The sequence below is a fragment of the Lagopus muta genome, chromosome 1 (assembly GCF_023343835.1).
Source record: "Lagopus muta isolate bLagMut1 chromosome 1, bLagMut1 primary, whole genome shotgun sequence".
In the NCBI taxonomy this organism is placed as follows: domain Eukaryota; kingdom Metazoa; phylum Chordata; class Aves; order Galliformes; family Phasianidae; genus Lagopus; species Lagopus muta.
Genome location: NC_064433.1, coordinates 65,623,505 through 65,642,393, shown reverse-complemented (window position 1 = coordinate 65,642,393; position 18,889 = coordinate 65,623,505). Strand labels below are relative to the sequence as shown.

The 18,889-nt window shown below is 56.2% G+C and overlaps 1 protein-coding gene across 1 annotated transcript in view; it reads right to left on the bottom strand.

Annotated features, from left to right (window-relative positions):
* Positions 1–18,593, bottom strand: part of LOC125694952 (uncharacterized) — a 54,061-nt gene extending 35,468 nt beyond the window's left edge. Inside the window, exons 1-2 of the mRNA XM_048948925.1 lie at positions 18,552–18,593; positions 17,796–17,934 (exon numbers count right to left, since the gene is read on the bottom strand). Of these exons, the coding sequence (XP_048804882.1) occupies positions 17,796–17,934; positions 18,552–18,593 (181 nt within the window). The remainder of the gene's footprint in view (positions 1–17,795; positions 17,935–18,551) is intronic.
* Positions 18,594–18,889: the final 296 nt, after the last annotated feature.

The window sequence follows — 18,889 nt, the reverse complement described above, 5'->3', positions numbered from 1 at the left end:
TGTGTGTTAGAGACTGGTGGTGCTGGTGGTGTGTGTTAGTGGGTGGTGGTGGCGCTGGTGGTGTGTGTTAGAGGCTGGTGGTGTGTGTTAGAGGCTGGTGGTGTGTGTTAGAGGCTGGTGGTGTGTGTTAGAGGCTGGTGGTGTGTGTTAGAGGCTGGTGGTGTGTGTTAGAGGCTGGTGGTGGTGTGCGTTAGAGAGTGGTGGTGGTGATGGTGGTGTGTGTTAGAGGATGGTGGTGGTGGTGGTGGAGTGTGTTAGTGGGTGGTGGTGGTGGTGGTGTGTGTTAGCGGGTGGTGGTTGTCGTGGTGTTGTGTGTTAGAGGGTGGTGGTGGTGGTGTTCGTGGTGGTGTGTGTTAGAGGGAGGTTGTGTGCGTGGTGGTGGTGTGTGTTAGAGAGTGGTGGTGGTGGTGCGTGTTAGAGGGTGGTGGTGGTGGTGGTGCGTGTTAGGGGGTGGTGGTGGTGGTGAGTGTTAGTGGGTGGCGGCGGTGGTGGTGGTAGTGTATTTTAGATGGTTGTGGAGGTGGTGGTGTGTGTTGGTGGCGGTGGTGTGTGTTAGAGGGTGGTGGTGGTGTGTGTTAGAAGGTGGTGCTGAGTGTTAGAGGGTGGTGGTGGTGGTGCTGAGTGTTAGAGGGTGGTGGTGGTGGTGATGGTGTATGTTAGAGGGTGGTGGTGGTCGTGGTGGTGTGTGTTAGAGGTTTTTGCTTGTGGTGGTGTGTGTTGCAGGGTGGTGGAAGTGGTGTTTGTTAGAGGGTGTTGGAGTTGGTGGTGTTGTGTGTTAGAGGCTGGTGGTGGTGTGTGTTAGAGGGTGGTGGTGGTGGTGAATGTTAGTGGGTGGCGGTGGTGGTGCTGGTAGTGTATTTTAGATGGTGGTGGTGGTGGTGTGTGTTAGAGGATGGTTGTGGTGGTGTGTGTTAGAGGATGGTTGTGGTGGTGTGTGTTAGAGGATGGTTGTGGTGGTGTGTGTTAGAGGATGGTTGTGGTGGTGTGTGTTAGAGGTTGGTGGTGGTGGTGTGTGTTCAAGGGTGGTGGTGGTGGTGTGTGTTAAAGAGTGTTGGTGGTGGTGGTGTGTGTTAGAGGCTGGTGGTGGTGGTGTGTGTTAGAGGCTGGTGGTGGTGGTGCTGTGTGTTAGAGGGTGGTGGTGTGTGTTGGTGGTGGTGGTGGTGTGTGTTAGAGGCTCGTGGTGGTGTGTGTTAGAGTCTCGAGGTGGTGTGTGTTAGAGGCTCGTGGTGGTGCTGGTCATGGTGGTGTGTGTTATAGGCTGGTGGTGTTGTTGTGTGTTAGCGTGTGGCGGTGGTGATGGTGTTTTGTGTTAGAGGGTGGTGGTCGTGGTGGTGTGTGTTAGAGGGTGGTGATGGTGGTGTTCGTGGTGGTGTGTGTTAGAGGGTGGTGGTGGTCGTGGTGGTGTGTGTTAGAGGGTGGTGCTGGTGGTGGTGTGTGTTAGAGGGTGGTGGTGTTGGAGGTGTGTGTTAGAGGGTTGTTGGTGGTGGTGGTGTTGTGTGTTAGAGAGTGGTGGTGCTGGTGGTGTGTGTTAGTGGGTGGTGGTGGTGCTGGTGGTGTGTGTCAGAGGCTGGTGGTGTGTGTCAGAGGCTGGTGGTGGTGGTGTGTGCTAGAGGCTGGTGGTGGTGGTGGTGTGTGTTAGAGGGTGGTGGTGGTGTGTGTTAGAGGGTGGTGGTGGTGTGTGTTAGAGGGTGGTGGTGGTGTGTGTTAGAGGGTGGTGGTGGTGGTGTGTGTTAGAGGGTGGTGGTGGTGGTGTGTGTTAGAGGGTGGTGGTGGTGGTGTGTGTTAGAGGGTGGTGGTGGTGGTGTGTGTTAGAGGGTGGTGGTGGTGGTGTGTGTTAGAGGGTGGTGGTGGTGGTGTGTGTTAGAGGGTGGTGGTGGTGGTGTGTGTTAGAGGGTGGTGGTGGTGGTGGTTGTGGTAGTGTATTTTAGATGGTGGTGGTGGTGGCGGTGGTGTGTGTTAGAGGGTGGTGGCGGTTGTGTGTGTTAGAGGGTGGTGTTGGTGTGTATTAGAGCCTCGAGGTGGTGTGTGTTAGAGGCTCGTGGTGGTGCTGGTCATGGTGGTGTGTGTTACGGGCTGGTGGTGTTGTGTGTTAGAGTGTGGTGGTGGTGATGGTGTTTTGTGTTAGAGGGTGGTGGTCGTGGTGCTCGTGGTGGTGTGTGTTAGAGGGAGGTTGTGTGCGTGGTGGTGCTGAGTGTTAGAGGCTGGCAGTGGTGGTGATGGTAGAGTATTTTAGGAGGTGGTGGTGGTGGTGGTAGAGTATTTTAGATGGTGGTGGTGGTGGTGTTTTTTAGAGGGTGGTGGTGGTGTGTGTTAGAGGGTGGTGGTGGTCGTGGTGGTGTGTGTTAGAGGGTGGTGCTGGTGGTGGTGTGTGTTAGAGAGTGGTGGTGCTGGTGGTTTCTGTTAGTGGGTGGTGGTGGTGCTGGTGCTGTGTGTCAGAGGCTGGTGGTGTGTGTCAGAGGCTGGTGGTGTGTGTCAGAGGCTGGTGGTGTGTGTCAGAGGCTGGTGGTGTGTGTCAGAGGCTGGTGGTGTGTGTCAGAGGCTGGTGGTGTGTGTCAGAGGCTGGTGGTGTGTGTCAGAGGCTGGTGGTGTGTGTCAGAGGCTGGTGGTGGTGCTGGTGTGCGTTAGAGAGTGGTGGTGGTGATGGTGGTGTGTGTTAGAGGATGGTGACGGTGGTGGTGGTGTGTGTTAGTGGGTGGTGGTGGTGGTAGTTTGTGTTAGTGGGTGGTGGTGGTTTGTGTTAGGGGGTGGTGTTGTGTGTTAGAGGGTGGTGATGGTGTTGTGTGTTAGAGGGTGGTGGTTGTCGTGGTGTTGTGTGTTAGAGGGTGGTGGTGGTGGTGTTCGTGGTGGTGTGTGTTAGAGGGAGGTTGTGTGCGTGGTGGTGGTGTGTGTTAGAGAGTGGTGGTGGTGGTGCGTGTTAGAGGGTGGTGGTGGTGGTGGTGCGTGTTAGGGGGTGGTGGTGGTGGTGAATGTTAGTGGGTGGCGGCGGTGGTGGTGGTAGTGTATTTTAGATGGTTGTGGAGGTGGTGGTGTGTGTTGGTGGTGGTGTGTGTGTGTTATACGGTGGCGGTTGTTGGTGTGTGTTAGAAGGTGGTGGTGTGTGTTAGAGGGTGGTGGTGGTGGTGCTGAGTGTTAGAGGGTGGCGGTGGTGGTGGTGGTAGAGTATTTTAGATGGTGGTGGTGGTCGTGGTGGTGTGTGTTAGAGGGTGGTGGTGGTGTGTGTTAGAGGGTGGTGGTGTTGGAGGTGTGTGTTAGAGGGTTGGTTGTGGTGGTGGTGGAGTGTGTTAAAGAGTGGTGGTGGTGGTGGAGTGTGTTAAAGAGTGGTGGTGGTGGTGGTGTGTGTTAGAGGCTGGTGGTGTGTGTTAGAGGCTGGTGGTGTGTGTTAGAGGCTGGTGGTGTGTGTTAGAGGCTGGTGGTGTGTGTTAGAGGCTGGTGGTGTGTGTTAGAGGCTGGTGGTGTGTGTTAGAGGCTGGTGGTGTGTGTTAGAGGCTGGTGGTGTGTGTTAGAGGCTGGTGGTGTGTGTTAGAGGCTGGTGGTGCGTGTTAGAGGCTGGTGGTGGTGGTGGTGTGTGTTAGAGGCTGGTGGTGGTGGTGGTGTGTGTTAGAGGCTGGTGGTGGTGGTGGTGTGTGTTAGAGGCTGGTGGTGGTGGTGGTGCGTGTTAGAGGCTGGTGGTGGTGGTGGTGCGTGTTAGAGGCTGGTGGTGGTGGTGGTGCGTGTTAGAGGCTGGTGGTGGTGGTGGTGCGTGTTAGAGGCTGGTGGTGGTGGTGGTGCGTGTTAGAGGCTGGTGGTGGTGCGTGTTAGAGGCTGGTGGTGGTGTGTGTTTTAGGGGGTGGTGGTGATGAATGTTAGTGGGTGGCGGCGGTGGTGGTGGTAGTGTATTTTAGATGGTTGTGGAGGTGGTGGTGTGTGTTGGTGGTGTTGGTGGTGTGTGTTATACGGTGGCGGTTGTTGGTGTGTGTTAGAAGGTGGTGGTGTGTGTTAGAGGGTGGTGGTGGTGGTGGTGGTAGAGTATTTTAGATGGTGGTGACGGTGGTGGTGGTGTGTGTTAGAGGGTGGTGGTGGTGGTGTGTGTTAGAGGGTGGTGGTGTGTGTTAGAGGGTGGTGGTGTTTGTTAGAGGGTGGTGGTGGTGGTGTATGTTAGAGGGTTGGTGGTGGTGGTGGTGGAGTGTGTTAAAGAGTGGTGGTGGTGGTGGTGTGTGGTGGTGGTGGTGTGTGGTGGTGGTGGTGGTGTGTGTTAGAGGCTGGTGGTGGTGTGTGTTAGAGGCTGGTGGTGGTGGTGTGTGTTAGAGGCTGGTGGTGGTGGTGTGTGTTAGAGGCTGGTGGTGGTGGTGTGTGTTAGTGGGTGGTGGTGGTGGTGTGTGTTAGAGGGTGGTGGTGGTGTGTGTTAGAGGGTGGTGGTGCTGGTGGTGGTGTGTGTTAGAGGGTGGTGCTGGTGGTGGTGTGTGTTAGAGGGTGGTGGTGTTGGAGGTGTGTGTTAGAGGGTTGTTGGTGGTTGTGCTGTTGTGTGTTAGAGACTGGTGGTGCTGGTGGTGTGTGTTAGTGGGTGGTGGTGGCGCTGGTGGTGTGTGTTAGAGGCTGGTGGTGTGTGTTAGAGGCTGGTGGTGGTGTGAGAGTGTGAGAGAAGATCGAGGTTGTGTGCGTGGTGGTGGTGCGTGTTAGAGGGTGGTGGTGGTGGTGGTGGTGCGTGTTAGGGGGTGGTGGTGGTGGTGAATGTTAGTGGGTGGCGGCGGTGGTGGTGGTAGTGTATTTTAGATGGTTGTGGAGGTGGTGGTGTGTGTTGGTGGTGGTGGTGTGTGTTATACGGTGGCGGTTGTTGGTGTGTGTTAGAAGGTGGTGGTGTGTGTTAGAGGGTGGCGGTGGTGGTGGTGGTAGAGTATTTTAGATGGTGGTGGTGGTCGTGGTGGTGTGTGTTAGAGGGTGGTGGTGGTGTGTGTTAGAGGGTGGTGGTGGTGTGTGTTAGAGGGTGGTGGTGTTGGAGGTGTGTGTTAGAGGGTTGTTGTTGGTGGTGGTGGTAGAGTATTTTAGATGGTGTTGGTGGTCGTTGTGGTGTGTGTTAGAGGCTGGAGGTGTGTGTTAGAGGCTGGTGGTGTGTGTTAGAGGCTGGTGGTGTGTGTTAGAGGCTGGTGGTGTGTGTCAGAGGCTGGTGGTGTGTGTCAGAGGCTGGTGGTGTGTGTCAGAGGCTGGTGGTGTGTGTCAGAGGCTGGTGGTGTGTGTCAGAGGCTGGTGGTGTGTGTCAGAGGCTGGTGGTGTGTGTCAGAGGCTGGTGGTGTGTGTCAGAGGCTGGTGGTGTGTGTCAGAGGCTGGTGGTGTGTGTCAGAGGCTGGTGGTGTGTGTCAGAGGCTGGTGGTGTGTGTCAGAGGCTGGTGGTGGTGGTGGTGTGTGTCAGAGGCTGGTGGTGGTGGTGGTGTGTGTCAGAGGCTGGTGGTGGTGCTGGTGTGCGTTAGAGAGTGGTGGTGGTGATGGTGGTGTGTGTTAGAGGATGGTGACGGTGGTGGTGGTGTGTCTTAGTGGGTGGTGGTGGTGGTAGTTTGTGTTAGTGGGTGGTGGTGGTTTGTGTTAGGGGGTGGTGTTGTGTGTTAGAGGGTGGTGATGGTGTTGTGTGTTAGAGGGTGGTGGTGGTGGTGTTCGTGGTGGTGTGTGTTAGAGGGAGGTTGTGTGCGTGGTGGTGGTGTGTGTTAGAGAGTGGTGGTGGTGGTGCGTGTTAGAGGGTGGTGGTGGTGGTGGTGGTGCGTGTTAGGGGGTGGTGGTGGTGGTGAATGTTAGTGGGTGGCGGCGGTGGTGGTGGTAGTGTATTCTAGATGGTTGTGGAGGTGGTGGTGTGTGTTGGTGGTGGTGGTGTGTGTTATACGGTGGCGGTTGTTGGTGTGTGTTAGAAGGTGGTGGTGTGTGTTAGAGGGTGGTGGTGGTGGTGCTGAGTGTTAGAGGGTGGCGGTGGTGGTGGTGGTAGTGTATTTTAGATGGTTGTGGAGGTGGTGGTGTGTGTTGGTGGTGGTGGTGTGTGTTATACGGTGGCGGTTGTTGGTGTGTGTTAGAAGGTGGTGGTGTGTGTTAGAGGGTGGCGGTGGTGGTGGTGGTAGAGTATTTTAGATGGTGGTGGTGGTCGTGGTGGTGTGTGTTAGAGGGTGGTGGTGGTGTGTGTTAGAGGCTGGTGGTGTGTGTTAGAGGCTGGTGGTGTGTGTTAGAGGCTGGTGGTGTGTGTTAGAGGCTGGTGGTGTGTGTTAGAGGCTGGTGGTGTGTGTTAGAGGCTGGTGGTGTGTGTTAGAGGCTGGTGGTGTGTGTTAGAGGCTGGTGGTGTGTGTTAGAGGCTGGTGGTGGTGGTGTGTGTTAGAGGCTGGTGGTGGTGGTGTGTGTTAGAGGCTGGTGGTGGTGGTGAGTGTTAGAGGCTGGTGGTGGTGGTGAGTGTTAGAGGCTGGTGGTGGTGAGTGTTAGAGGCTGGTGGTGGTGAGTGTTAGAGGCTGGTGGTGGTGGTGAATGTTAGTGGGTGGCGGCGGTGGTGGTAGTGTATTTTAGATGGTTGTGGAGGTGGTGGTGTGTGTTGGTGGTGGTGGTGGTGTGTGTTATACGGTGGCGGTTGTTGGTGTGTGTTAGAGGGTGGTGGTGGTGTGTTAGAGGGTGGTGGTGGTGGTGTGTGTTAGAGGGTGGTGGTGGTGGTGTGTGTTAGAGGGTGGTGGTGGTGGTGTGTGTTAGAGGGTGGTGGTGTTGGAGGTGTGTGTTAGAGGGTTGGTGGTGGTGGTGGTGGAGTGTGTTAAAGAGTGGTGGTGGTGGTGGTGCGTGTTGGTGGTGGTGGTGCGTGGTGGTGGTGGTGTGTGGTGGTGGTGTGTGTTAGAGGCTGGTGGTGGTGGTGGTGTGTGTTAGAGGCTGGTGGTGGTGGTGGTGTGTGTTAGTGGGTGGTGGTGGTGGTGTGTGTTAGAGGCTGGTGGTGGTGCTGGTCATGGTCGTGTGTGTTACCGGCAGGTGGTGGTGTTGTGTGTTAGAGTGTGGTGGTGGTGATGGTGTTTTGTGTTAGAGGGTGGTGGTGGTGGAGGTGTGTGTTAGAGGGTTGGTGGTGGTGGTGGTGGTAGAGTGTTTTAGATGGTGGTGGTGGTCGTGGTGGTGTGTGTTAGAGGATGGTGGTGGTGTGTGTTAGAGGGTGGTGGTGTTGGAGGTGTGTGTTAGAGGGTTGGTGGTGGTGGTGGTGGAGTGTGTTAAAGAGTGGTGGTGGTGGTGGAGTGTGTTAAAGAGTGGTGGTGGTGGTGGAGTGTGTTAGAGGCTGGTGGTGGTGGTGGTGTGTGTTAGAGGCTGGTGGTGGTGGTGGTGCGTGTTAGAGGCTGGTGGTGCGTGTTAGAGGCTGGTGGTGCGTGTTAGAGGCTGGTGGTGCGTGTTAGAGGCTGGTGGTGCGTGTTAGAGGCTGGTGGTGCGTGTTAGAGGCTGGTGGTGCGTGTTAGAGGCTGGTGGTGCGTGTTAGAGGCTGGTGGTGCGTGTTAGAGGCTGGTGGTGCGTGTTAGAGGCTGGTGGTGCGTGTTAGAGGCTGGTGGTGCGTGTTAGAGGCTGGTGGTGCGTGTTAGAGGCTGGTGGTGCGTGTTAGAGGCTGGTGGTGCGTGTTAGAGGCTGGTGGTGCGTGTTAGAGGCTGGTGGTGGTGGTGTGTGTTAGAGGCTGGTGGTGGTGGTGTGTGTTAGAGGCTGGTGGTGGTGGTGTGTGTTAGAGGCTGGTGGTGGTGGTGTGTGTTAGAGGCTGGTGGTGGTGGTGTGTGTTAGAGGCTGGTGGTGGTGGTGTGTGTTAGAGGCTGGTGGTGGTGGTGAGTGTTAGAGGCTGGTGGTGGTGGTGAGTGTTAGAGGCTGGTGGTGGTGGTGAGTGTTAGAGGCTGGTGGTGGTGGTGAATGTTAGTGGGTGGCGGCGGTGGTGGTAGTGTATTTTAGATGGTTGTGGAGGTGGTGGTGTGTGTTGGTGGTGGTGGTGTGTGTTATACGGTGGCGGTTGTTGGTGTGTGTTAGAGGGTGGTGGTGGTGTGTTAGAGGGTGGTGGTGGTGGTGTGTGTTAGAGGGTGGTGGTGGTGGTGTGTGTTAGAGGGTGGTGGTGGTGGTGTGTGTTAGAGGGTGGTGGTGTTGGAGGTGTGTGTTAGAGGGTTGGTGGTGGTGGTGGTGGAGTGTGTTAAAGAGTGGTGGTGGTGGTGGTGCGTGTTGGTGGTGGTGGTGCGTGGTGGTGGTGCGTGGTGGTGGTGGTGTGTGGTGGTGGTGTGTGTTAGAGGCTGGTGGTGGTGGTGGTGTGTGTTAGAGGCTGGTGGTGGTGGTGGTGTGTGTTAGTGGGTGGTGGTGGTGGTGTGTGTTAGAGGCTGGTGGTGGTGCTGGTCATGGTCGTGTGTGTTACCGGCAGGTGGTGGTGTTGTGTGTTAGAGTGTGGTGGTGGTGATGGTGTTTTGTGTTAGAGGGTGGTGGTGGTGGAGGTGTGTGTTAGAGGGTTGGTGGTGGTGGTGGTGGTAGAGTGTTTTAGATGGTGGTGGTGGTCGTGGTGGTGTGTGTTAGAGGATGGTGGTGGTGTGTGTTAGAGGGTGGTGGTGTTGGAGGTGTGTGTTAGAGGGTTGGTGGTGGTGGTGGTGGAGTGTGTTAAAGAGTGGTGGTGGTGGTGGAGTGTGTTAAAGAGTGGTGGTGGTGGTGGAGTGTGTTAGAGGCTGGTGGTGGTGGTGGTGTGTGTTAGAGGCTGGTGGTGGTGGTGGTGCGTGTTAGAGGCTGGTGGTGCGTGTTAGAGGCTGGTGGTGCGTGTTAGAGGCTGGTGGTGCGTGTTAGAGGCTGGTGGTGCGTGTTAGAGGCTGGTGGTGCGTGTTAGAGGCTGGTGGTGCGTGTTAGAGGCTGGTGGTGCGTGTTAGAGGCTGGTGGTGCGTGTTAGAGGCTGGTGGTGCGTGTTAGAGGCTGGTGGTGCGTGTTAGAGGCTGGTGGTGCGTGTTAGAGGCTGGTGGTGCGTGTTAGAGGCTGGTGGTGGTGGTGTGTGTTAGAGGCTGGTGGTGGTGGTGTGTGTTAGAGGCTGGTGGTGGTGGTGTGTGTTAGAGGCTGGTGGTGGTGGTGTGTGTTAGAGGCTGGTGGTGGTGGTGAGTGTTAGAGGCTGGTGGTGGTGGTGAGTGTTAGAGGCTGGTGGTGGTGGTGAGTGTTAGAGGCTGGTGGTGGTGAGTGTTAGAGGCTGGTGGTGGTGAGTGTTAGAGGCTGGTGGTGGTGGTGAATGTTAGTGGGTGGCGGCGGTGGTGGTAGTGTATTTTAGATGGTTGTGGAGGTGGTGGTGTGTGTTGGTGGTGGTGGTGTGTGTTATACGGTGGCGGTTGTTGGTGTGTGTTAGAGGGTGGTGGTGGTGTGTTAGAGGGTGGTGGTGGTGGTGTGTGTTAGAGGGTGGTGGTGGTGGTGTGTGTTAGAGGGTGGTGGTGGTGGTGTGTGTTAGAGGGTGGTGGTGTTGGAGGTGTGTGTTAGAGGGTTGGTGGTGGTGGTGGTGGAGTGTGTTAAAGAGTGGTGGTGGTGGTGGAGTGTGTTAGAGGCTGGTGGTGGTGGTGGAGTGTGTTAGAGGCTGGTGGTGGTGGTGGAGTGTGTTAGAGGCTGGTGGTGGTGGTGGTGCGTGTTAGAGGCTGGTGGTGCGTGTTAGAGGCTGGTGGTGCGTGTTAGAGGCTGGTGGTGCGTGTTAGAGGCTGGTGGTGCGTGTTAGAGGCTGGTGGTGCGTGTTAGAGGCTGGTGGTGCGTGTTAGAGGCTGGTGGTGCGTGTTAGAGGCTGGTGGTGCGTGTTAGAGGCTGGTGGTGCGTGTTAGAGGCTGGTGGTGCGTGTTAGAGGCTGGTGGTGCGTGTTAGAGGCTGGTGGTGCGTGTTAGAGGCTGGTGGTGCGTGTTAGAGGCTGGTGGTGCGTGTTAGAGGCTGGTGGTGGTGGTGTGTGTTAGAGGCTGGTGGTGGTGGTGTGTGTTAGAGGCTGGTGGTGGTGGTGTGTGTTAGAGGCTGGTGGTGGTGGTGAGTGTTAGAGGCTGGTGGTGGTGGTGAGTGTTAGAGGCTGGTGGTGGTGGTGAATGTTAGTGGGTGGCGGCGGTGGTGGTAGTGTATTTTAGATGGTTGTGGAGGTGGTGGTGTGTGTTGGTGGTGGTGGTGGTGTGTGTTATACGGTGGCGGTTGTTGGTGTGTGTTAGAGGGTGGTGGTGGTGTGTTAGAGGGTGGTGGTGGTGGTGTGTGTTAGAGGGTGGTGGTGGTGGTGTGTGTTAGAGGGTGGTGGTGGTGGTGTGTGTTAGAGGGTGGTGGTGTTGGAGGTGTGTGTTAGAGGGTTGGTGGTGGTGGTGGTGGAGTGTGTTAAAGAGTGGTGGTGGTGGTGGTGCGTGTTGGTGGTGGTGGTGCGTGGTGGTGGTGGTGTGTGGTGGTGGTGTGTGTTAGAGGCTGGTGGTGGTGGTGGTGTGTGTTAGAGGCTGGTGGTGGTGGTGGTGTGTGTTAGTGGGTGGTGGTGGTGGTGTGTGTTAGAGGCTGGTGGTGGTGCTGGTCATGGTCGTGTGTGTTACCGGCAGGTGGTGGTGTTGTGTGTTAGAGTGTGGTGGTGGTGATGGTGTTTTGTGTTAGAGGGTGGTGGTGGTGGAGGTGTGTGTTAGAGGGTTGGTGGTGGTGGTGGTGGTAGAGTGTTTTAGATGGTGGTGGTGGTCGTGGTGGTGTGTGTTAGAGGATGGTGGTGGTGTGTGTTAGAGGGTGGTGGTGTTGGAGGTGTGTGTTAGAGGGTTGGTGGTGGTGGTGGTGGAGTGTGTTAAAGAGTGGTGGTGGTGGTGGAGTGTGTTAAAGAGTGGTGGTGGTGGTGGAGTGTGTTAGAGGCTGGTGGTGGTGGTGTGTGTTAGAGGCTGGTGGTGGTGGTGGTGCGTGTTAGAGGCTGGTGGTGCGTGTTAGAGGCTGGTGGTGCGTGTTAGAGGCTGGTGGTGCGTGTTAGAGGCTGGTGGTGCGTGTTAGAGGCTGGTGGTGCGTGTTAGAGGCTGGTGGTGCGTGTTAGAGGCTGGTGGTGCGTGTTAGAGGCTGGTGGTGCGTGTTAGAGGCTGGTGGTGCGTGTTAGAGGCTGGTGGTGCGTGTTAGAGGCTGGTGGTGCGTGTTAGAGGCTGGTGGTGCGTGTTAGAGGCTGGTGGTGCGTGTTAGAGGCTGGTGGTGCGTGTTAGAGGCTGGTGGTGCGTGTTAGAGGCTGGTGGTGGTGGTGAGTGTTAGAGGCTGGTGGTGGTGGTGAGTGTTAGAGGCTGGTGGTGGTGAGTGTTAGAGGCTGGTGGTGGTGGTGAATGTTAGTGGGTGGCGGCGGTGGTGGTGGTAGTGTATTTTAGATGGTTGTGGAGGTGGTGGTGTGTGTTGGTGGTGGTGTGTGTTATATGGTGGCGGTTGTTGGTGTGTGTTAGAGGGTGGTGGTGGTGGTGTGTGTTAGAGGGTGGTGGTGGTGGTGTGTGTTAGAGGGTGGTGGTGGTGGTGTGTGTTAGAGGGTGGTGGTGGTGGTGTGTGTTAGAGGGTGGTGGTGTTGGAGGTGTGTGTTAGAGGGTTGGTGGTGGTGGTGGTGGAGTGTGTTAAAGAGTGGTGGTGGTGGTGGTGTGTGTTGGTGGTGGTGGTGTGTGGTGGTGGTGTGTGTTAGAGGCTGGTGTTGGTGGTGGTGTGTGTTAGAGGCTGGTGGTGGTGGTGGTGTTTGTTAGTGGGTGGTGGTGGTGGTGTGTGTTAGTGGGTGGTGGTGGTGGTGTGTGTTAGAGGCTGGTGGTGGTGCTGGTCATGGTCGTGTGTGTTACCGGCAGGTGGTGGTGTTGTGTGTTAGAGTGTGGTGGTGGTGATGGTGTTTTGTGTTAGAGTGTGGTGGTGGTGATGGTGTTTTGTGTTAGAGGGTGGTGGTGGTGGAGGTGTGTGATAGAGGGTGGTGGTGGTGGTGTGTGTTAGAGGCTGGTGGTGGTGCTGGTCATGGTCGTGTGTGTTACCGGCAGGTGGTGTTGTTGTGTGTTAGAGTGTGGTGGTGGTGATGGTGTTTTGTGTTAGAGGGTGGTGGTGGTGGAGGTGTGTGATAGAGGGTGGTGGTGGTGGTGCTGAGTGTTAGAGGCTGGCAGTGGTGGTGATGGTAGAGTATTTTAGGTGGTGGTGGTGTTGGTGGTAGAGTATTTTAGATGGTGGTGGTGGTGGTGTTTTTTACAGGGTGGTGGTGGTGTGTGTTAGAGGGTGGTGGTGGTCGTGGTGGTGTGTGTTAGAGGGTGGTGCTTGTGGTGGTGTGTGTTAGAGGGTGGTGGTGTTGGAGGTGTGTTTTAGAGGGTTGTTGGTGGTTGTGGTGTTGTGTGTTAGAGACTGGTGGTGCTGGTGGTGTGTGTTAGTGGGTGGTGGTGGCGCTGGTGGTGTGTGTTAGAGGCTGGTGGTGTGTGTTAGAGGCTGGTGGTGTGTGTTAGAGGCTGGTGGTGTGTGTTAGAGGCTGGTGGTGTGTGTTAGAGGCTGGTGGTGTGTGTTAGAGGCTGGTGGTGGTGTGCGTTAGAGAGTGGTGGTGGTGATGGTGGTGTGTGTTAGAGGATGGTGGTGGTGGTGGTGGAGTGTGTTAGTGGGTGGTGGTGGTGGTGGTGTGTGTTAGCGGGTGGTGGTTGTCGTGGTGTTGTGTGTTAGAGGGTGGTGGTGGTGGTGTTCGTGGTGGTGTGTGTTAGAGGGAGGTTGTGTGCGTGGTGGTGGTGTGTGTTAGAGAGTGGTGGTGGTGGTGCGTGTTAGAGGGTGGTGGTGGTGGTGGTGCGTGTTAGGGGGTGGTGGTGGTGGTGAGTGTTAGTGGGTGGCGGCGGTGGTGGTGGTAGTGTATTTTAGATGGTTGTGGAGGTGGTGGTGTGTGTTGGTGGCGGTGGTGTGTGTTAGAGGGTGGTGGTGGTGTGTGTTAGAAGGTGGTGCTGAGTGTTAGAGGGTGGTGGTGGTGGTGCTGAGTGTTAGAGGGTGGTGGTGGTGGTGATGGTGTATGTTAGAGGGTGGTGGTGGTCGTGGTGGTGTGTGTTAGAGGTTTTTGCTTGTGGTGGTGTGTGTTGCAGGGTGGTGGAAGTGGTGTTTGTTAGAGGGTGTTGGAGTTGGTGGTGTTGTGTGTTAGAGGCTGGTGGTGGTGTGTGTTAGAGGGTGGTGGTGGTGGTGAATGTTAGTGGGTGGCGGTGGTGGTGCTGGTAGTGTATTTTAGATGGTGGTGGTGGTGGTGTGTGTTAGAGGATGGTTGTGGTGGTGTGTGTTAGAGGATGGTTGTGGTGGTGTGTGTTAGAGGATGGTTGTGGTGGTGTGTGTTAGAGGATGGTTGTGGTGGTGTGTGTTAGAGGTTGGTGGTGGTGGTGTGTGTTCAAGGGTGGTGGTGGTGGTGTGTGTTAAAGAGTGTTGGTGGTGGTGGTGTGTGTTAGAGGCTGGTGGTGGTGGTGTGTGTTAGAGGCTGGTGGTGGTGGTGCTGTGTGTTAGAGGGTGGTGGTGTGTGTTGGTGGTGGTGGTGGTGTGTGTTAGAGGCTCGTGGTGGTGTGTGTTAGAGTCTCGAGGTGGTGTGTGTTAGAGGCTCGTGGTGGTGCTGGTCATGGTGGTGTGTGTTATAGGCTGGTGGTGTTGTTGTGTGTTAGCGTGTGGCGGTGGTGATGGTGTTTTGTGTTAGAGGGTGGTGGTCGTGGTGGTGTGTGTTAGAGGGTGGTGATGGTGGTGTTCGTGGTGGTGTGTGTTAGAGGGTGGTGGTGGTCGTGGTGGTGTGTGTTAGAGGGTGGTGCTGGTGGTGGTGTGTGTTAGAGGGTGGTGGTGTTGGAGGTGTGTCTTAGAGGGTTGTTGGTGGTGGTGGTGTTGTGTGTTAGAGAGTGGTGGTGCTGGTGGTGTGTGTTAGTGGGTGGTGGTGGTGCTGGTGGTGTGTGTCAGAGGCTGGTGGTGTGTGTCAGAGGCTGGTGGTGGTGGTGGTGTGTGCTAGAGGCTGGTGGTGGTGGTGGTGTGTGTTAGAGGGTGGTGGTGGTGTGTGTTAGAGGGTGGTGGTGGTGTGTGTTAGAGGGTGGTGGTGGTGTGTGTTAGAGGGTGGTGGTGGTGGTGTGTGTTAGAGGGTGGTGGTGGTGGTGTGTGTTAGAGGGTGGTGGTGGTGGTGTGTGTTAGAGGGTGGTGGTGGTGGTGTGTGTTAGAGGGTGGTGGTGGTGGTGTGTGTTAGAGGGTGGTGGTGGTGGTGTGTGTTAGAGGGTGGTGGTGGTGGTGGTTGTGGTAGTGTATTTTAGATGGTGGTGGTGGTGGCGGTGGTGTGTGTTAGAGGGTGGTGGCGGTTGTGTGTGTTAGAGGGTGGTGTTGGTGTGTATTAGAGCCTCGAGGTGGTGTGTGTTAGAGGCTCGTGGTGGTGCTGGTCATGGTGGTGTGTGTTACGGGCTGGTGGTGTTGTGTGTTAGAGTGTGGTGGTGGTGATGGTGTTTTGTGTTAGAGGGTGGTGGTCGTGGTGCTCGTGGTGGTGTGTGTTAGAGGGAGGTTGTGTGCGTGGTGGTGCTGAGTGTTAGAGGCTGGCAGTGGTGGTGATGGTAGAGTATTTTAGGAGGTGGTGGTGGTGGTGGTAGAGTATTTTAGATGGTGGTGGTGGTGGTGTTTTTTAGAGGGTGGTGGTGGTGTGTGTTAGAGGGTGGTGGTGGTCGTGGTGGTGTGTGTTAGAGGGTGGTGCTGGTGGTGGTGTGTGTTAGAGAGTGGTGGTGCTGGTGGTTTCTGTTAGTGGGTGGTGGTGGTGCTGGTGCTGTGTGTCAGAGGCTGGTGGTGTGTGTCAGAGGCTGGTGGTGTGTGTCAGAGGCTGGTGGTGTGTGTCAGAGGCTGGTGGTGTGTGTCAGAGGCTGGTGGTGTGTGTCAGAGGCTGGTGGTGTGTGTCAGAGGCTGGTGGTGTGTGTCAGAGGCTGGTGGTGTGTGTCAGAGGCTGGTGGTGTGTGTCAGAGGCTGGTGGTGGTGCTGGTGTGCGTTAGAGAGTGGTGGTGGTGATGGTGGTGTGTGTTAGAGGATGGTGACGGTGGTGGTGGTGTGTGTTAGTGGGTGGTGGTGGTGGTAGTTTGTGTTAGTGGGTGGTGGTGGTTTGTGTTAGGGGGTGGTGTTGTGTGTTAGAGGGTGGTGATGGTGTTGTGTGTTAGAGGGTGGTGGTTGTCGTGGTGTTGTGTGTTAGAGGGTGGTGGTGGTGGTGTTCGTGGTGGTGTGTGTTAGAGGGAGGTTGTGTGCGTGGTGGTGGTGTGTGTTAGAGAGTGGTGGTGGTGGTGCGTGTTAGAGGGTGGTGGTGGTGGTGGTGCGTGTTAGGGGGTGGTGGTGGTGGTGAATGTTAGTGGGTGGCGGCGGTGGTGGTGGTAGTGTATTTTAGATGGTTGTGGAGGTGGTGGTGTGTGTTGGTGGTGGTGTGTGTGTGTTATACGGTGGCGGTTGTTGGTGTGTGTTAGAAGGTGGTGGTGTGTGTTAGAGGGTGGTGGTGGTGGTGCTGAGTGTTAGAGGGTGGCGGTGGTGGTGGTGGTAGAGTATTTTAGATGGTGGTGGTGGTCGTGGTGGTGTGTGTTAGAGGGTGGTGGTGGTGTGTGTTAGAGGGTGGTGGTGTTGGAGGTGTGTGTTAGAGGGTTGGTTGTGGTGGTGGTGGAGTGTGTTAAAGAGTGGTGGTGGTGGTGGAGTGTGTTAAAGAGTGGTGGTGGTGGTGGTGTGTGTTAGAGGCTGGTGGTGTGTGTTAGAGGCTGGTGGTGTGTGTTAGAGGCTGGTGGTGTGTGTTAGAGGCTGGTGGTGTGTGTTAGAGGCTGGTGGTGTGTGTTAGAGGCTGGTGGTGTGTGTTAGAGGCTGGTGGTGTGTGTTAGAGGCTGGTGGTGTGTGTTAGAGGCTGGTGGTGCGTGTTAGAGGCTGGTGGTGGTGGTGGTGTGTGTTAGAGGCTGGTGGTGGTGGTGGTGTGTGTTAGAGGCTGGTGGTGGTGGTGGTGTGTGTTAGAGGCTGGTGGTGGTGGTGGTGCGTGTTAGAGGCTGGTGGTGGTGGTGGTGCGTGTTAGAGGCTGGTGGTGGTGGTGGTGCGTGTTAGAGGCTGGTGGTGGTGGTGGTGCGTGTTAGAGGCTGGTGGTGGTGGTGGTGCGTGTTAGAGGCTGGTGGTGGTGCGTGTTAGAGGCTGGTGGTGGTGTGTGTTTTAGGGGGTGGTGGTGATGAATGTTAGTGGGTGGCGGCGGTGGTGGTGGTAGTGTATTTTAGATGGTTGTGGAGGTGGTGGTGTGTGTTGGTGGTGTTGGTGGTGTGTGTTATACGGTGGCGGTTGTTGGTGTGTGTTAGAAGGTGGTGGTGTGTGTTAGAGGGTGGTGGTGGTGGTGGTGGTAGAGTATTTTAGATGGTGGTGACGGTGGTGGTGGTGTGTGTTAGAGGGTGGTGGTGGTGGTGTGTGTTAGAGGGTGGTGGTGTGTGTTAGAGGGTGGTGGTGTTTGTTAGAGGGTGGTGGTGGTGGTGTATGTTAGAGGGTTGGTGGTGGTGGTGGTGGAGTGTGTTAAAGAGTGGTGGTGGTGGTGGTGTGTGGTGGTGGTGGTGTGTGGTGGTGGTGGTGGTGTGTGTTAGAGGCTGGTGGTGGTGTGTGTTAGAGGCTGGTGGTGGTGGTGTGTGTTAGAGGCTGGTGGTGGTGGTGTGTGTTAGAGGCTGGTGGTGGTGGTGTGTGTTAGTGGGTGGTGGTGGTGGTGTGTGTTAGAGGGTGGTGGTGGTGTGTGTTAGAGGGTGGTGGTGGTGGTGCTGAGTGTTAGAGGCTGGCAGTGGTGGTGGTGGTAGAGTATTTTAGGTGGTGGTGGTGGTGGTGGTGGTAGAGTATTTTAGATGGTGGTGATGGTGGTGTTTTTTAGAGGATGGTGGTGGTGTTTGTTAGAGGGTGGTGGTGCTGGTGGTGGTGTGTGTTAGAGGGTGGTGCTGGTGGTGGTGTGTGTTAGAGGGTGGTGGTGTTGGAGGTGTGTGTTAGAGGGTTGTTGGTGGTTGTGCTGTTGTGTGTTAGAGACTGGTGGTGCTGGTGGTGTGTGTTAGTGGGTGGTGGTGGCGCTGGTGGTGTGTGTTAGAGGCTGGTGGTGTGTGTTAGAGGCTGGTGGTGTGTTAGAGGCTGGTGGTGTGTTTGAGGCTGGTGGTGTGTTAGAGGCTGGTGGTGGTGTGCGTTAGAGAGTGGTGGTGGTGATGGTGGTGTGTGTTAGAGGATGGTGATGGTGGTGTTGGTGTGTTTTAGAGGGTGGTGGTGGTCGTGGTGGTGTGTGTTAGAGGGTGGTGGCGGTCGTGGTGGTGTGTGTTAGAGGGTGGTGGTGGTCGTGGTGGTGTGTGTTAGAGGGTGGTGGTGGTCGTGGTGGTGTGTGTTAGAGGGTGGTGGTGGTCGTGGTGGTGTGTGTGAGAGGGTGGTGGTGGTCGTGGTGGTGTGTGTGAGAGGAGGGTGGTGGTGGTGTGTGTGAGAGGGTGGTGGTGGTGTGTGTGAGAGGGTGGTGGTGGTGTGTGTGGGAGGGTGGTGGTGGTGGTGTGAGAGGGTGGTGGTGGTGTGTGTGAGAGGGTGGTGGTGGTGGTGTGTGTGAGAGGGTGGTGGTGGTGGTGTGTGTGAGAGGGTGGTGGTGTAGAGTGCACTTAGGCAATGGACTATGCCAAAGGAGGCTCTGCCGAAAGCGATACTCACAACGTTTAAACTGATGTGGGGTAGACGATGGTGCTCACCAGATAGACAGTGCCAGTGGCACGATATAAGATGCTGCTCAAAATCTGGACAGTGCAAGATGCGGTGCTGGAGACGGCTCACCAGAAGGACAATGTCACAGGTAGCACAGGAGATTGCACCATCCACAAGGACGATGCCACAAATGAGGTCATAAACAGCGCTCCTGCATCAATCCGCGCTGCCCTGGGCGCTTCAGGAATGGTGGCTCTGCTGATGGCGCTTACCAGGAGGACCAAGCAAGGGGCGGCACCGGAGATGGTGCTCACTGGAAGGATAATGCTGAAGGCAAAACCGTAGATGGTGCTCACCAGAAGGACAAGGCAAGAGGTAGTGCAGGAGATGGCACACATCAGAACGACGATGCTAGAGGCGGTGCCTAACAGGGCATACTCCAGAAGTACAGAGAAGGTGATGGGGCACCTGAGACAGGCAGTGCTGCTGAAGCAGGGCAGCGCATAACTTTTCCAGTGAACAAAGCTGAGGAAGCAGCAGGATGTGGTCTTCCAATGGCAGATGCAGGTGAAAATGCAGCATGAGGCTTTGCTCCCACGACAGGCGACAAAGGAGAAGCGTAAGGTGGGGGTGCTCCCGTGAAGGTGGATGCTGGATAAGCAGGAGAGGGTGCTCGTCTGATGGATGAAATTGGAGAATCCAAATGAGAGTGCTCTCCTGTGAGAGAAGATGCTATAAAGGGCGACTGAGAGGTTGGTCTCACGATGGACTATGCTGGAGACGGTTGCTCCCGGGACAGGTGATGCTGGAAAGGGCAGTCTGCCTAGGGACAGTGCTGGAGATACAGAAAGCAGCGCTCGTCTGGTGGTTGATGCTGACAAGCTGCACAAAAAGGAGCTCCCCCAACGGATGATGCTGTAGATGTTGTTGGAGAAGGCCCTTCGCCAATGGACGATGCCAGAGGCAGTGCTCCAGGAAGCGCTATTCAGAAAGATTACACCAGAGCTGGTGCTGGAGACGGTGCTCACCACATACACGATGCTAGCAACACTACAAAAGGTGCTGCTCATAGTAAGGACTATGCTAGAGGCGGTGCTCACCAGAAGAACGATGCCACAGATGGTGCCAGGAACGGTGCACACTCGAAGGGAAGGCAATGAAGACGGAGCAACCATGACACATGGTGCTGGAGAGCTCAACCAAGAGAGTGCTCCTGCAACGCATGGCGCTGGAGATGGCAACGGAGAGGGTGATCACACGATGGAGAATGCTGAAGAGGGCAATCAAGAGGCTGCTCCCATGAAGGATGACACTGGAGAAGCCTAAAAAGACAGCGCACCACCACTGGCGACGCTGGAAAAGCGCA